The sequence below is a fragment of the Halichondria panicea genome, chromosome 11 (genome assembly GCF_963675165.1).
Source record: "Halichondria panicea chromosome 11, odHalPani1.1, whole genome shotgun sequence".
Lineage (NCBI taxonomy): Eukaryota > Metazoa > Porifera > Demospongiae > Suberitida > Halichondriidae > Halichondria > Halichondria panicea.
Window position 1 is genome coordinate 4,905,651 of NC_087387.1, and position 17,995 is coordinate 4,923,645.

At 41.2% G+C, this 17,995-nt stretch overlaps 3 protein-coding genes across 10 annotated transcripts in view; 1 reads left to right on the forward strand and 2 right to left on the reverse strand.

The window, feature by feature from the left end:
• The window catches only part of LOC135343942 (sushi, von Willebrand factor type A, EGF and pentraxin domain-containing protein 1-like), an 89,276-nt gene that overhangs the window by 69,645 nt on the left and 1,636 nt on the right, over window positions 1-17,995 (reverse strand). For 4 of the 8 annotated variants that reach the window (XM_064540991.1, XM_064540987.1, XM_064540984.1 and 1 more), the window contains exons 3-14: window positions 17,275-17,472; window positions 16,907-17,044; window positions 16,610-16,792; window positions 16,229-16,381; window positions 15,815-16,027; window positions 15,450-15,638; window positions 15,130-15,303; window positions 14,797-14,973; window positions 14,409-14,582; window positions 14,120-14,293; window positions 13,781-13,957; window positions 13,409-13,588 (exon numbers count right to left, since the gene is read on the reverse strand). In XM_064540991.1, coding sequence (XP_064397061.1) covers window positions 13,409-13,588; window positions 13,781-13,957; window positions 14,120-14,293; window positions 14,409-14,582; window positions 14,797-14,973; window positions 15,130-15,303; window positions 15,450-15,638; window positions 15,815-16,027; window positions 16,229-16,381; window positions 16,610-16,792; window positions 16,907-17,044; window positions 17,275-17,472 — 2,130 coding nt within the window. The remainder of the gene's footprint in view (window positions 1-13,408; window positions 13,589-13,780; window positions 13,958-14,119; window positions 14,294-14,408; window positions 14,583-14,796; window positions 14,974-15,129; window positions 15,304-15,449; window positions 15,639-15,814; window positions 16,028-16,228; window positions 16,382-16,609; window positions 16,793-16,906; window positions 17,045-17,274; window positions 17,473-17,995) is intronic. The other 4 variants (XM_064540990.1, XM_064540985.1, XM_064540988.1 and 1 more) reach the window with 2 other exon arrangements.
• LOC135343941 (sushi, von Willebrand factor type A, EGF and pentraxin domain-containing protein 1-like) overlaps window positions 1-17,995 on the forward strand; it is an 89,975-nt gene that overhangs the window by 40,940 nt on the left and 31,040 nt on the right. The gene's annotated exons all lie outside the window — the stretch shown is intronic.
• LOC135343968 (uncharacterized) lies at window positions 2,002-8,227 on the reverse strand. Its single transcript, XM_064541020.1, has 12 exons — window positions 8,005-8,227; window positions 7,800-7,928; window positions 7,541-7,729; window positions 7,324-7,473; window positions 7,052-7,255; window positions 6,210-6,362; window positions 5,858-6,073; window positions 5,559-5,735; window positions 5,208-5,390; window positions 2,835-3,014; window positions 2,501-2,676; window positions 2,002-2,141 (listed from the first exon to the last, which is right to left on the reverse strand). The coding sequence occupies exons 1-12, from the start codon at window positions 8,081-8,083 to the stop codon at window positions 2,139-2,141; spliced, it is 1,839 nt and encodes a 612-aa protein (XP_064397090.1). The 5' UTR covers window positions 8,084-8,227; the 3' UTR covers window positions 2,002-2,138.

Sequence of the window (17,995 nt, forward strand, 5' to 3'; positions counted from 1 at the left end):
TACGCGTAAAGCAGTAAGCACCAGGCCAAATTTTCAGCAGTCTGCCATTAGCACGCACTACTATTCATACTGTGCTGTATACAAAATTTGAGCCCTTGAACCTTTCCGCAAACTGCTACGATATCTATTTGCTATAGTTGGAATGTGAATTGGGGCTGAAGCCTGTTATTGTTGACATTAATTCCATACCAAATGATTCCCCCGTGTTTCTCTTTGTAAGGCATATCACCGGCATTGTACTGTCACTAAGGTGGAGTGTTGGTGTACAACATCTATTTGCTGCGTTGTCTAGTGTAAGATATCAATAATAATTGTTTAACTGTTATTTAGTAAACTGTGTCCTAGTTGCATTAGCATAGTGTCGAAACATATAGTTCTAGATCTGTTGCAATCGCCTCTGGTTGCTATGATTATATATGATTATATATATCGAGACATCTTAACGCATTTGAGATGCAGATTTTGTATGCTATTGATTGTGTGTACTGTATTAATACCTGAAGCAGGAGCGTAACCAGGATTTTTTGGAAGAGGGGGCAAAACTCACCAGCCGCGCAGCGCACCAAAATGTTGACAGGAAGCCACGCCTCTTAATTGTGACGTCATAATTGACTTATCTATAATTATACTTGGGTGTGGCCTGATGTTTTATTGCATCATAGATTGAAGGTCTAACTCTTCAATCTATGATTGCATAGAAGAAGCAGTTTAGCAAAGAACAAGAACTGTCATAGATTTAGACCAGAATAGCTCACAATTTAGAGACTAAATTGTTTTGCTTGCCTACTAGCTAGCTAACTGCAGCAAGATCTGGAAGAAAGGGAGTGCTCAGCAAGATAATCAGCTACACTAACCTGAGCTGAGTAGTAGAGATCCAGAAAAAGGGGGGGCATTTGCCCCCTTTGCCACCCCCTGGCTACGCCACTGTCAGAAGAGTATACGTATGTACAGAGGATGCATTGCCAACCAGGGTGATGAGGAGTAGGTGGGTATGCAGTATAGTGTGGTTTGTGAAGTATGTGTGCCAAGTTTTGTTGAAATCGGAGGGGCAGGGTCCATTAATGGATATAATACTAATTCCCTTACGTTCACAAGTGGGCTCATCGTCTGTCCATTCTCCTGTAATCTGACATGTAAGGGAGCTTTGTCCACTGAGTCTGTAGCCATCACTGCACTGTACTGTGGCTACCGAACTAGTCCTGTAGCCGTTGGTAGTGTTGATCGTGCCCTGAGACACTTCTAGCTCGGGGCATAATATCTCTGCAGGAGGTGCAAGATTAAATGAGCATCGATTGCAGGACAACGGCCACGGTAGCTCCACGCAGTGTTTTCATACAAGTACTAATCTATAGTCTTTATACATAATTATCTGTTGCCACTAATAATGTGAGTACTCACCTTCACAAGTTGGGATATTTCCTGACCATGAACCGGTTTGTTGACAAATTCTGACCGTCGGTCCGTTGATCATGAAGCCAGAGTTACAGCCGTATGTTGCTTGAGAATTGAACACCACACTGCTGAGCAATAGAGTTCCATTCACAGGAGGGCTCAGACCATCACAGACCACAACTGGATTAAATTTCAGTCGTGCATGTATAATATTACTGGTGGTGTTTGTATTATGGGGGTATATCTGTGCATGCTATTATTCCTACAACAACTATTATAGTATCTATATAAATCTATATACTGGCACAGAAAGGAGGCCCATTGCTCCACATTGAGTTAGATTGGCAGACAGTTGTAGAGGAACCTCTGAGATCGTAACCACTGTTGCAACTGTACATAGCTTCGGATTGGAATGTGCTACTACCGACAGTGACGGCTCCATTCTCAGGGTCGACTAGGTCTGCGCACTCAATAACTATAGTGATAAGGAATTAAATAGAGTATAAGTATGTATTATACTTGTCAGTTTATTTGCTAAGCTTCCTTATTATAATGATACATACAGCACTTACTTTCACAGGTAGCAGCAGTTCCTGACCATTGTGAATTGGCCTCGCAGTTTCTGATATTATTTCCATTTAGCTCATAACCTTCATTACAACTATACGTTGCCGTGGTGTCTCCATTGATTCCAACCTGAATGTTCACTTCTCCATTGTCTGGATTCTGTAATGTAGGGCACTCTATCACTGCAACAGAGAGGCAATGTGATTACACATTCTATTAATAGGTTCAGTGAATTTGATATGTTTACTCTACGTAAGGCTCTGCTTTAATACATTATAGTGCATGGCTATAGTTACGCGGTAATATAATGTGGAAACTCCTTTTAACATTGGAGAACAAAGATTTGGCCAGAATGACCTTTGTTGAGGGGTTATTTGTACATTTAACTGTTCTGAGTGTTGTCACGCCTATATTATACAGTTGGCTCCTTTTTCAGGGGTGGCGGTTAAAAGGGCTCCCTGCACTGTATGCTTCCTCAATTATAGGTAAATCTTTTACCATCTATAAAATTATTATTATATATGTATAAGAGTTTTCTCACCCTGACATCTTGGTGCAATTTCCGACCATGTTTCGTTTGCCTGACACATTCTAATTTGAGGACCGTTAACCAGCTCAAAATTAGTATGCAAGAGTATGTAGCCGTGCCTGGGAACAGATTAGAGGACACCTCAACGATCCCATTCTCCGGATTGCTTAGCTCCCCACAACTGACAGCTGTATATAGTATAGGATACAAAAAATTAATGCTGTGCTTCGTTTAGATAACTTATAAGTAAGTATATAACTTGTCCAATAGCCCTGAGGAAGCTAATTCATTATGTGTTTTGATGATTCGGTTGATCAATCTTTAAACGATATAAGGGTACACTTACGTGTGCAAGAGGGTGCTGTGAGTGACCACGCCCTGTTGGCCTGACAGGTCCTCACAGGAGTTCCCGTGAGGTCATAACCTGCGTCACATTCGTATTCTGCAGTGTCCTCAAACATAGTTTCACCGTTGGGGTATCGCACAAGTCCATTAGTCGGATCGGCTAGGAATAGACAAGTAACCGCTGCATATAGAAAGGTTTGCCTAAAACAGTGGGATTACTCTATCAGCTATTTGGAACTTTTGAAAAGAGCAGAACTACCAACGCTGGGTCAGAGAAGGGCATTGGCCAGTCTGCACCATTTATTCAAAATTATGTATAATATAAGTTACTATGAGGACACACCTAAGAAGAGACAATTAACATACAATACAAGATATGTTAACAATCTGTCTCTGACTCCAGTATCATGCAGAACATTGGTCCATAGTAACTCCTTTTTCCCAAGGACCATTGAACTGTGGAACAGGATTATGGCAAATTGTGAACTTATAATCAGCACTTGTACTCCCTTAAAATATATTATTTAAATCTATGCTTAATGACCCTGTAGTACTTAGCATTCTTTGAATAGGTAGTTATACTATATATAATTATATATATATATATATATATATATATTTTTTTTTTTAGGGTACTAACTTATTAGCTTCTGCTATTTTATTGTATCCTGGCTTTGCCGAATTGTTAAAATATATATATATATATATAGAGAAAACGTGGTACCGTACATAATGAAAGCACCGCGGGTGCTGATGCCTCGGTGGAGGTGCCAAAGCTACATAACATAAAACTACTAATAGCTAGCTTTTATACACACATTGATTATGATGAATTTTGCTGCATGCAATCAACCAAATAGTGGGTAATGATCAACCATGATTGTTGTTAAAAACGATCGATGCCAAAAGTTCAAGTCTAAAATTAATGGCTGCAAGTATAGATATAAGAAGGGAGAGGGATGGGAAACGCTACGTAAATAGCATTGATGATCCGCGTTTCGGTCAATGTTTTCTTCTTTATTTCCTCCAACCCATGCTTTTAGTTAGTACTAGGCTATAAACTAGCTACTGAGCTCCATGTATTAGCAATGGCTAGTGGAACAGTCACAACAAGGTAGCAGCAATAGTTAGTGAGACCCTCCAAGCAGTAAAAAGCAGCTTGGACAGCAAATTCTTGAGAGGAGCTCTGTCTGTACCGTTGAGTATTCCAGTACAGTCACAGACATGATAGAGAATTATGGAAATGTAGCAAAGTTCTGTCGTAAATTACTGTGCCGATACGATGAACCAACTATCAATGAATACAAAGAGACATTTACCTACATTCAATCATTGATGTAACTTTCTAAATGGGTACACAAAAAGTCTGCTTTTAAAAACCAGCCTTTTTACTAAAACAAAAATGAACATTACTTACCAACCTAAAGCCAAGTGGCTTTGATTTTACTTGCATACAATGCCCAGCTACTTAAGAAAGAGGGAATTATTAATATTTTGGGCTGTAGTCACAGCCTCTCCTTGTAGAAGGTACATAAATCCACTAGATAGAGCCGAAACGATAATACAACACTCAAAAAACTGCCTTTGAAAGTTTTCAAGCTCTTGGTGAGATACACAACGCTTCTATATGATGCACAGTAGGTGTGGATGCTCAGCACAGTACTAAGAGTCCCAGTGGGGAGCTGTGAATGATAGTAATAACATTTCCCGCTGGGTTGGCGGGGTGTCTAGAGCCGAAACCCGGATCAACCTTTTGGCATTACACAGAAGTGATTGTGCGCACGTGCTCCGTTTCCCATCCCTCTCCCTTCTTATATCTATGCTGCAAGTCAGCAGAGCCTTGCAGCTCTCTGCTCACTCTTGCAGCTACCAATAGCTAGCGTTCTAGTGCAGAGCTAACTACTAAGTAGAGCAGTAACACTCGGTGAACAAGCTTTGCTACGGACTCTTCTGAAAAGGCTGCAATGGCATTCCAAGTAAGCAAAACTAGGCATAACTGGAGAACGAAGCATTATTTTACAAATCCATGAATTAAAATCCAAGTAAACATGACTAGAAGCCTATAGAAACTCTTACTTGCACTTGATTCATCCTTGAGCAGCTGTAGCGGTCTACACACACGCACGCACGCACGCACGCACGCACGCACGCACGCACGCACGCACACACACACAAACACACACACACACACACAGACACACAAACACACTACCGTATACCTCGCTTGCGCATGCGCACCGAGGCATAATTATAAAGGCCAGGGAAAGTGTATAACTGTGTGTATACATTCACAGCTAATGTTTTGGTGGTAGTTACCACAAAACACATACACATGCAACTAAACAGTTAAATGGTGCATTTGTTGGTCACTTACGGACACACTGAGGAGCCGTTCCTGACCACATGCTGTTTAACTGACAGGTCCGAGTCACAGTGATGGAACCAGTATCAAGCTCGTAGCCAGAGACACAGCTGTAGATAGCCTGACCCTCATAGTTAGTGTTGGATGTTTGAATCATTCCGTTCTGTGGATTCATAAGATTTCCGCAGTCGATTTCTGCGTGGAAAGAGGTAGAAGCTTATAATATCTATTTACACGATCAAGTATAAATTATTATTATTGTGTTGTGATACACCATTATATAGGGGTGCAAGCATACCTCAAGTGTATTGTGCTCTGAATTAAGGCAAGCCCCACAAACCACAAAATTATCAATTTCCTCACCCTGGCAAGTTGGTGCTTCTCCTCCCCAGCCTGAGTTGAAACAAGTTCTAGTCTTGTCTCCATTGATATCAAATCCAATGTTGCAAGAGTAGGTAGCAATGGAATCTTCCAGTGTATCTGGGCTAACAGTCACCTGACCATCAGCGGGATCAGCAAGAGCTGCACAATCTCTCACAGCTGCATTGTGAGTGAGTAAAATATATGTTAAAACTTCTCCAATGTTATTATGATAGATAGATAGCACGGTGAGTAATCAAATAATGTGAATCTTATAAGTAATATAGCTGCATAATTTTTACCATCCCCATCATCTTGTATCCTCACAAATACTTGACTGAGTCCGAACGCGTCATTCTCATTCTCTGCAGTGAATTGAATTCTGTACAGCTCTGTGTTCTCCTCCACTAGGTCACCAACAATTTGAGCAGTGAAAGTAAAACTATCTCCATCAGCAGCCGTGGCGGGTATCGTAAATGGCTCGTTGACCAATTGAATAAAGTCAATGTTTCCAATAGCTGTAAAAACAATCCTCTGACTTTGTATAGTAATACTTTGCTGTTTAGTACATTCAGTGGAACCAAATTTTTAGCAAACACATATAATATAATTATGTCAAGGTATAGAGTACACTTGCCAGTATGATAAACTCACTTGCTGTTCCATCTATTGTATTGGCCAACACTGTGATGGCTCTGTCCAAAGTGAGTCCATTTAAGGCCACTGTCAGATCGATATTAACGTCAGTCAATCCACTGTCTCCCTCTGGGATCAACACCGAAGATGAAGACACTGCCAAGTTGACACCTTTAGATACAGTGTGGAGTGTTTGCTTAAATATTTCCTGGGAAAACATAACTACATGGCACTGTAACCAGTACATACGACAAATATTTAACATGACACGTTGGGGAGTAAAGTTGTACTTGAATCTGGGAACCTTGAATTTGTATGAGTGCACACGCATGGCTGTTACATAAGTGCCAGTTGTCCCGGATAATAATTATGTTATAGTTGTGACACATGCACGAGTGCCACATGGGATATATTGGCTCAGTAGTGACTTAGGCCCGAGGGCCGCAGGCCTCGAGGCCAAAGGCACTACTGAGCCAATATATCCCATGTGCGCACGAGTGAGCTGTGTAAACAACTGATTTGTTGTATTCCTTGTGCATTCCTTTCCGTGTACACATCACTCCTTTTATAGGACAACTAGTTCAACTACTTGTGGTGGCTGTGGAATGCACCAGACGCATGAAAAACGTTTTCTGCCTACCACTGAATCTGTTTAACAGTGTTATACTATAAAAGGGACCGTTTCAGGTTACTGGGTGAAGGGTGGGCTTTAGGTAACTTCAGCCATACTGTGCCAGTATCTAGATAGTGGCACAGTTCAAGGCTTGACCTGTGCCATATGGCAGATATTGGCACAATGCATATGTTTCCTTTGATCTGCCCACTCAAAATGCAACAATACTATATAAATGTCTACTTACCATCATTGTCTGTTATGGAGACTGTAGCTTTGCCAGTGATGACATTTATAGTATCCACACCAGCTGTTAAACTGACCATAAATGTCTCAACCTCTTCAATAATGTCATCGCTTCGAATGGCAATATTTGTGCACTGTGGCTCGCTGGCGTCTATCGGGCTGAATGTCTTTGAGACAGTTCCTGAAGGTATGTAATCGTCTGCAGCTGTGGAGGGAAAATTCAAAGGGAAAGTGCAATATGAAGATAACTCCAGTGATTAAATAGTATCTTACAAGAAGCTGTTCCAATGTCAACTGTATCGAGTGTGACCGAAACTTGTCTTTGTATGCTTCCATTAACGGTCATGGCACACACCATTACAGAAGTGTCCTCTGTCTGTTCCACTGTTGAGTAGTTTTCCTGAGTGAGGCTGACATCGATATCTGAATGAAATCACAGTATACAAATGTGTGTAATACAACTACACTGCATGCATGCATCGCATCTTACAGCTGGCATCACTAATGGTAACGACGGTGAAACCAGTAGCTCCAACAGTGATCATCCCACCGATACTTATTTGAAACAGTTCCCCATTCTCGACAATATCATCAGGATAGGCTTCTATGTCAAAACATATCTGAGTCGGCCCGTCAACAGTAAACTGTAACTCGTTACTGGATATGTCAAAATCGGTGCCTGAATGAAATAATCACAGCATGAAATGAAACAGTTCATGGTTTCTATAATTTATAGCAAAACTAAGTACCTTCATTCAGTGTGAATGTAAGTATGGATACTAGCAACTGTACAGTCACATCTTGAGGTTCATCGATATTGACACACAGTTGAACCGAGTCTCCTTCATTCACGACGATAGTGCTGGTCGAAAGAGATGCTACAAAAGGATGTTCTTCAGTTTAGAATTACCATTCACATTCAACAATGTTCTTTGTTAGCACAATTATACTTACCGGATAATGCATTCACAGAACAGAGGCACCAACAGAAGGTAGTTACAACCAGCAGCACTACTATAAAAGACACTCTCATTCTTGTTGCTCTCTGACAATGACTAGACTCAATCAATGTAGAGATAGATCTATGTCACTAGTAAAGTACTGATACTCTCTGCTGGATCATTAACAATCAATTGTTTTGGGGAAATGAAAGGTGCATGTTTGCTTCTGAAATGTGTAACTATACATGTAGGTGCTAGTTAGATACTGTTTCCTTGAAGAAACATGCAGTATTTTTTTTCAGGGGATTCTGTGCTTTGTTTGTTGTGCTATCAGATTCTGTACTTGTATGTAATCATACAAAATCTATGATCAACATCACAAAAAGGTTGTTCTAGTATGTCAGCAGCACCAGCTACAGTAGAACCTCGATTATCCGGACACCTTGGTTCCAGAGCAGGCCGGATAAGTGAATATGCCGGATAATTGAATAGATAAACCACGCCTTGATCCACCCACTTTATTGATAAACAGCAGTGCCACATGGTTGTCTGCGCATGCGCAGACGATAAGCAGGCATGTCTCCATGGTAACAGCTGCAATGCGCATGCGCATTTGAGGGACACGCCCATTTTCTGATCTTGTTATCAGTGATAACAAGAAAACTGCCAAGCCAGATAATCGAGGTTCCGGATAATGGAGGGCCGGATAATCGAGGTTCTACTGTATATAATATCCGACTAGAAAAACATTTGCAATGTGAAAAATTGCTAGGATTGGCCAGGGGAACCACAAAAAAGCGTGGAAACAAGAAATCAGACGAGAGCATAACTCCAATCCGTTACAACGTCAATCATGCACATGTACTGGTAGTTTTCCTATGTTTTCCCAGCCAATATGCCACGCAATTTTTACTGGTGGAGTGATGACCAATCCCTATAATTTTATCCATTTTGGAATGTGCGGGCATATAATCATGATGATTTGTGATGAATTGATGTTCCTAATACATGCAGTGTTGAGCACAGGTATACACACAGTCCATCCATGCGTAGCAACATGCATGCACGGACTGTACTGGTGACCTGCATGGAATGATGTGGTGGATCTGGAACACAGTCTATTATTTAATATACTATGTATTGTACATATTCATGACGTTGTAACGGATTGGAGTTATGCTCTCGTCTGATTTCTTGTTTCCACGCTTTTTTGTGGTTCCCCTGGCCAATCCTAGCCTCGATCCCAGTTGTTCGCCTAACCGTTACAAAAGCGAAAACTCGGCCTGGGATCGAGGCTAGGCCAATCCTAGCAATTTTTCACATTGCAAATGTTTTTCTAGTCGGATTAGTAAAACCAGTAGGTTTTACATAGGATTGGCAGTGTTCAGCAATATTTCAATTATTTTGACTCATGTTCAAACTGTTCTATCTCTGCAGGGAAAGGCCACATCAAGAAACTGAATCAGGACAGATAGTTTATTTAGCCTTTTCTCTCTTTGTATCTCTCATTTCATAATCCATGAACATTTTAATAAATGAATAATTATTGTAATTTTAAAAATTGCACTATTTCGACGTTTCACCGCTCTTTGTCTGACTGACTAAGTAACTGTAAGTGAGTAAGTAAGTAAGTAAGTAAGTAAGTTTCTTGCCCAGCATTTGCTCCAAGTACAACCATCTCCAGGGCATTCTGCACAGGGTTTCCAAACGACTACAACCTGGATTACATTTGCGATTGCTTCCACGAGGCAGATGACCTCTCAGTCTATTTCTCTTACCTAGACAATTCTAATGACTCAGCAACTGCGTTGTAGCCAATTAATAATAGATATAGGCGTGGCTAATAAAATCAGTGCAGCAGTGCTTTTCCAGAGCCTGAGGTGTTGCTGTTAATCACACTGTTCAGCTCTAGCTCCCTTTCTCTGACAGGCATGCTATATGCACTGGCTAGATATCATGCTCTTAAAATGGCCGTCATTTAATACTGATTGAGTGATACAAATTCAACATATCAAGCAATAATTATTACGCATTATGCCTCGAGGTGTAGTCGCACAAGGAGCTGACTGTGTGTGTCTGTGTGTCTGTTCCAGCTGTAACTGCGCAACGATTGCAATGCGACGAAAACTAACAGTTTCTATAGGCTTCTAGCCACGTTCTCTTGGATTTTGATTCGTGGATTAGCAAACTAAAGCTTCTTTCTCGAGTTATGGCTAGTTTGACTCACATTGAAGGCTGTTGCAGTCTCTTTAGAATCTTTCATAGCATCATCTGTCCGCACAAACTTTCTATTCAACATATGAGTTAGCCTTGCACTAAAGCGCTAGCTTTTTGTTAGCTACAAGACTCAGAAAATACCTGTTAAAACAGCTAGCTAGCTAGTTGTCTGCGCATGTGTCAAATTTTCATTGTATATTTGTGGTCGGCAAATATATTTAATAAATCAATAATACAAATTTGTACACAGAAAATGCACAGAGTGAGTACACAAAAGATGCACATAGGGAGCTGCTTCACAAAGGCCTGGGGAGTTGCCAGTTGTGCTGCAGCACAATTACAGTGACCCAGGGCAACTTCAGGATGATTGAATGCCTTCAAATTATGTTTCAAAAAAATTTAGCAGGCTGCTGGACTTCTCTGATTCTAGGCCCCAACTCGTAACTCAGTTAAATTTTGCTTGAGAAAACGTAGATTCTCTTGATGTCTCTGAGCTACCCAGCAACGCTCGAATGAGCAGGTCATACTCCAGTCCTGTGAGTATAGGACAATATTAAAAGAAACCAAAGATGGTTAAACCCTTACCTCAAACTGTCCAGTCTCGTCCATTAGTATAGCCAAGAGGAGCACTGTTGGGATAGCTGGATATTAGCCATTGCTCAAGAAATCAGACAAGAGCATAACTCCAATCTAGAGAGAGTTAGAGATGAAAGACATGCTCACTTGTGTGTTTTTGTTCATTTTCATGTTTGGTTGACAAAATAATGGTGATTATATATACCTTCGTGAAAAAATCACACACAGAACAAGCATCGATGATCAACATAAAAAAAGGTTATCACTTTTCCTCCGTAGTAAGCGTGCTGGTTAAACACCCTGACGTCAAAAAATGTTTCTCGTGGCGGCCTTTGGGGTGATCCTTTCTAGACAGTTGGTATACGGCACGGCACGCTCTGTAACCGAGGATATGGCATTCTTCACCACCTTTACCTCTATATATATCCATTTAGAGACCACTATACCATGCAGCAATTATGTCCTTCAATCGGACGAGTGTATATAATCAATTAATTCTAGCGCAGAGTCTTTGCGGCCAATCCTTGAATAGGTTTGGGGAGTGGTTGTCTTGTTCTCTCTCCCTCTGACAGAAAACGATGCCCAGTTACTTGGTTAATCGAAACATATAATTATGTCAGACAGCTCCTTAATACTTATGACTCGTTATGAGCAGTGCAGAATAATTATGAGATTCAGTGCATTATGCTGTTTATTGCACATAGCAACAACATAGCAACGGGGTATAATAGTTTTAATCACAAAGATGGCCAAGTACAGACTATAGCTATTTGTATCGGTGCTTAATATCATACAACTGATGGATGGTGCCAAACTTAAAACACACTATCACTAAATCTAGATAGTTCTCCTATAATTATGTGTGTCTGCATAATCACTACTTATATATAATTATAGATATATCCCTACATCTAGTAAATTCACCTTCATGCATGCAGTGTTTAATGCTCAACTCTTTAAATTCTGAATCAGTTCAGGCACCCACCCAGGATAGTGTTATCATAATTGTATGTGGTGGAGGTGTACAATATAAACTACAGGGATCAGAGCCGAGCAGAATTATGATTCAGTGGCCTGAGGATTCTTATGATTCTTCTGAAAGTTCGGGTGACTAATCAATCTATATACGACTGGAGATTATCCCCCTTGCATTAACTAAAAAATAATTTTGTTATACACATAAACCTTCGTTTTTACATTTATTGTAATCTACTCGTTTTACATTTATTGTACAGTATAATTTCTATGAACTATAGTTTTCTGTCAAGTCGATCAGCTAGATCTATCCCCATATCATGAATCCACCTGGAGTAAGGAGAACAGATAGCCCTAAAATAATGACAATATTTATTAGCGGCGAAAGTAGTAAAAAGAGCACAACACAATAATACGTAACTGACCCGTTGGAGGAAGAAAGGTGGAATTTGTTGAGGGGAGAATTGTGTAATCATACCTGACTGCGGCCTTTAATCAGAGTAACTCGGTGGCGGTTAAACAGTACAATTATAGCTAGAGCTATTTAAAATAATTGCACTAATCATTCACTCCAACTATAATAATTATAATACTTAAAACTCACTACCAAATAATACAGTATACAGTAGCTGATCTCTCTGTAGAATTTAGCAATTGACCATACCTTTACACTGCTTTCTGTAAGACCTTCGTATAAAACATGTGGGCGTGGCTCCAGTCCATTTGTTGTTGGATTGACACACCCGCCTTCTTTTTCCATGCAGTTGGTAACCACGGTCACAGTAATAGTATGCACTCTCGGCCACCCTCCTCCCATGAGGGTGCCAATTAATTATAGGTTTTTTTTTTATAGGCAGGGGTAGAGTAATTGGTCAGTTTGACTCTGCATGTGTGTGTGTTTTGGCACAAAAATGAGCTGTTCGATCAAACTAGACACTTTCATGAATTGTTCAAAGGCGACAAAAAACACTGTGTTCTAATTGTTCCTTGATAAGAGTTACGATCATTCCCAAATGCCCAGTCCATCCTCAGGGGATTGGAGGATGGACTGGTCAGTATGTGCACACACCACAATTCTATGACTTGTGCTTGTGTTTTTCAGTTGTATAATTATAACAAACAACAATCGACTGGTACTAGCTGCTATTCCCACATATATATAGTCCAACATTGTCAGCTGCTGTAGTAGAAATAATTGTATGACAACAGTGTGTCCGCTCTGCATCGGTCAACCATGGAGCCATGCAGTGACACACACACGTGCGCACACGCAAAGCTCAGTATGGTTCTTGACGGTGGCCCAATGCACTAACAAATCCAAAAAAGTTTAGTGTTAATATAAGCCAGAAATTCTGAAACTAATACGTTGAAACGGTAACCAAACCGTTACTAGGAGACATTAGCTGACCACAGTGAATTGGTTGTGTTCAACTCGCAAAGCTACAGTATTGCAATTTTACCAGGTAAAATCAAAACAAGTTGAGGGGGTGGTCTTTACCTGACCGTTGATGGGACTGGCCCGGGGACCACAGTCAATAGCTGCACGTCGTGGTAACATTTTAATGACCAAGCAAAACTATTCAAGCATTACACTTTTGCAAAATTCGGACTATATTATATAGTGAATCTTATACACAGCAAAGACTTACGATCACAGGTTGGATCCAATCCTGACCAGTTCCCATTCTCCATACAGGAACGGATTGAGGACGGAGCACTGAGAACATAGCCAGAGAGGCAAGTGTACACTGAGAATGAGCCAAAGGTGGTGAGGGAGACTGTGACTTGTCCGCCATTGTTTAAGGAGCTGGGCATTCCACAGTCAATAACTAGAATGTTAAGTTGTCTTTAGTACACAATGTGTAACTAGCATGCAAGTCAGTAGTACGTGATTACACTGTAAAAGCAATTTGATGTGCAGAACTAGACAACACACTACTAGATCTACTTTCATTATGTCCCCTTTACATGCATATTATTGCAACTGAAGTAGTGAATTAGTTAACGTTCTTCTGACTCACGTGAGCAGGTGGGCATGTCTCCAGACCACACCCCTGACCCGAGACAAGTCCTGTCTGTGGTACTACTCGGCTCATAGCCAGTATTGCAGGCATAGGTAGTGACAGACCCCAAGCCAGTACCAGGAGTCAGGGTGACGGAACCAAACTGAGGGTCAGTGAGAAGACCACAGTCCACTCCTAATAGAGGAGAAGCAATTATTCAAACTACTATAGAGAGAAAACTATACGGATCTGATGTCATTGAGTATGCAACTCTTTGAAAGCCATCATGACAATGTATGAAACTGAGTGTACAATCACAGTTCAATTGGTACAGGTACATACTAGACCTTAACTCACGTTCGCAAGATGGCTGGATGCCAGACCACATTCCAGTGAGTAGGCAGGTTCGGGTGGAGTCTCCAGTCACTATGTAACTCTCGCTGCAGGTGAAGGTTGCTACGGAGTTGATGAGGGTGGTGTCGCTGTAACTCACAATACCGTTACTTGGGATAGGAAGGTCACCACACTCAACTGTATATGAGGGGGAGACGGGTATACTGACCAGCTTCGTATTAGCGTTCCTATACATTTATGTAGAATACTACTTACTGACCATGCAGTAATAAATTACTCCTCGTGCACTCACCAACACACGTTGGTTCCTCTCCAGACCACAGCTGAGTTTCCAGACACTCCCTAGTATCTTGCCCAATCAGAGCAAACCCACTGAGGCATGAGTACGTGGCCGTGTGTGTGAAAGTGGTACTGGACAGAGCTACCATTCCATTGGCCGGATTATTGAGTCCCATGCAATCAACAGCTGTAAAAGGGGAGACAGGAATAGGATGCAGTAAAAATATAATCACTTAATTTTGCAGGTTATGCTAAAGCGTCCTACTTCAGCTATACACTATAAGTGAATACAATCTAAGTTTGGCTAAAATAAAGTGCAGACTCCAAATATTATTTGTAATACCAAACGGTTGGAGTGTTGGAGTCAATGAACTACATCTATTTCAAAGTGTATCACTAACGTTGACATGTAGGTGCAATGGCACTCCAACTTCCGATAGATCTACAGATCCGAATGCTTGCTCCACTTATATCGTAGCCTCCCTCACAGCTGTATCTAGCCAGAGAGTTGAAGATAAAGCCGTTGGTAAATATCAGACCTCCGTTGTCAGGGGCTGAGATCGAAAGGCATTGTACAGCTGTACGAAAAAACAAGAAACATGGAGTTATGGAATTTATGCTAATCATCAATAATGAGAGTAGATTATTATTATGGCAAAGGCATGAAAACTTATTTCTCCAAATATACCAATTCATAAAACTTAAGTGCCCAAAAGAATATAGTGAAATCTCACCATCACAAGTGGGTGCATCACCAGACCATTGTTCGTCCAGCTGACACGTGCAACTGGTTGCTCCAATAAGGATGTAACCCAAGTCACAAGTGTAGGAAGCCACCGAGTTGAAGGTGGTCGTTGAAAAACTAACTTCTCCATTGCTTAGAGAAGGGAGGAGTCCACAGTTAGCCACTGTAGGAAAGGAAGGGTATAATATAGAAACACGTCACAGACATCTATTGGATATTCTTACTGATCAGCCCAACCTGCTAGGCGGAAAAAATTCCGTGCAAGGTACTATCTATTACCAACTCCAATTCCATACACAATTGACTCACATCTGCAGGTGGTGGAACTCCCTGACCACAGTCCTAAACACAATGATCCCGTGGCCTCACAGGTCCGAGACCCCACCCCCTCCAGAATGAATCCTGGCACGCAGGTATAGGTGGAAACCGAGCCGCAGGTAGTGGCAGTGTACTGGACTGTGCCACTGGCAACAGATAGCGGACCACAGTCTTCAATAGCTGACGGGAAGGAAATACAAAGTAATAATTATACTTAGGTTGTTGTGATCTCTTCAAGAGGCAGCCTCACACATGTATCCTTGCGTAACAATTAGAACTACATAGTTGCCTTGGTTAGTTTTACTGAAAAGAGATATATGGTGAAAATACTACAATACACACAAACACATACTCACAATCGCCATCATCCAGAATTGTAATATCAACCTCGACTAGCCCCGTCACCATGTCCAGAGGGTTCATAGGGGTCACACTGACCGAGTACAACTCACTCTGCTCACAAACTGTATCTCCGTTTACAGCTAATTGAAAGCAAACATTTTCAAAGAGGCCTGTTGTCATGGGGATAGTGAGGGGTTGATCCACAAGAGAGACAAAATCACTCGTATCTATGCAGAATGAAATATAAACTGTTACGCTCAAGTATCTGCATGTAATGAGACATATCAAAAACACTGTTATTCTGATTAATTTCAACTCACACAGAAGATCACTATAATTATATGTGTCCATTACAATGAACTATAACAGGTGATTTGTTATTATAATAACACTCCTCCTACTCCCTTCTCAAAACATGCTATCCTCACCTGCTGATGATGGCTGTGTGTTCAACAGTAGGGTCACGTCCCTATCCAAGTTATCCTGTACGTCTGTCAGAAGGACACAGAGTGAAAGAGAAGAGGTTCCACTGTTGCCCTCAACTACACTCAACTGGGTCGAGGCCAGTTGTACAGTCACACCTGAAAGCAAAGAATTGCACAGATTGGGATATACAGTAGAGCCTCTCTTAATAGCCCTGTGATAAAGGACCAGGTATTAAAAAAGCAAGACACCCAGGTCTCAACAAAAAAGAACATCTCAACAAAGGCCAACCCAATATCCACACTCTAGCCTAGCTACCATGATAGGATCTATGAGAAATAAAATTAGAAAGCAGAAAATACTGTAGAATAGCCATGCCCACCCACCATCGTTGTCGAGAATGTTCAGTGTGGTGGTGGCTGTTGTTGATGAGTTCGTACTGTTCACAGTGAGCAGGACTGTCTCTGTGTCCTCCACAATGCTGTCAGTGTTGAGGAGGAGGTTCACACACACTGGCTCATTGGCTACTGTGATGCTACCAGTAAGAGGTGCTGGTATGTAGTCATCACCTAGAGTGAGGTATGGACCATATTGAAAGACTTATCTGACAATGTCTACAAAAAACGTACTGATATAATTTTATAAAATGTGAACAATTATCGAATAACGACACCGTTATATACCTGAAGCAGTTCCACCTGTCTGTGTCACAGTGAATGACACACTCCTCGCAATAGACCCACTGACAATGACCACACACGTCTTGCCTGGGATCCCCTCTATTGCAGAGTAGCTCGTCTGGTTGAAACCAATCACCACGGCTGGATAAAGGAGGGTGGGGTGCGGCAAGGTTAATAAACTAACGAATAGACTAGTAGGTAGTAAAATTTGTCATGAGATGCTGCATAAATACGGACATGACTATGATTATCGGACAGGTGCGAACAAGCTGAGAATTAGTATAGCTACAATGTATACAAGCCCTGCAGAGGTATTGTAGAGATGGTACGAGAAATTATTTAAGACCTAGAATAATTATACCGGAACTCACTGTCATCATTTGTGATGGAAACAGTTGCCAGCGGAGGAATTTCAACTGAGGAATCGTCAGAGGAGACAGAGATAAAGAAGAACTCAGTTCCCTCGAGCATGTTGTCATCATTGATAATAGTGGTTGTGCAGCGGGTAAGGGTGGAGAATGGGATGAATGTGTGTGTTGCCGTGGTGTCAGTATAGTCAACACCACCTGCTAGGAGGAGAAGATTAAATAATTGGACTTTTGGTACTCAAAAGCAACACACTGGGCAATCGCACAATCTGGAACAGTTCCTAGTTTGCATCTGACCAAATTAGCTTGATTTATCGCCGCCCCATGGCTCAGAGGAGGTACGACATAGGTTGACCTTTTTGCTAATGAGTTACTCCCGTATTGCATTCCTGCAGCATGACAGGATGTCACGCCCACATTTACCTAGAGGAGGTGTGGCCTTGCGTCATAATTTATCATCAAGTTTCACGGAGGAATTGTGAGTGTACGGAGAAAGAAGAGAATATACGGAAGCACAACACCAAAACTTGCTCTCCTAGCTAGCTAAAAGACTACAAACGATCATAGTACTCCACAGTAGTTATAAATAATGCCTAGCTATATCCTGTGACATAAGAAAATGAATAGCATAGTCATTGTTGAAGAAATAAGCTATAAACTTACAGTGTAAGAGTTTGTTGCGCTTTCTATGGCTCCTGTGTTAATGTAACACTTATAGTAGATA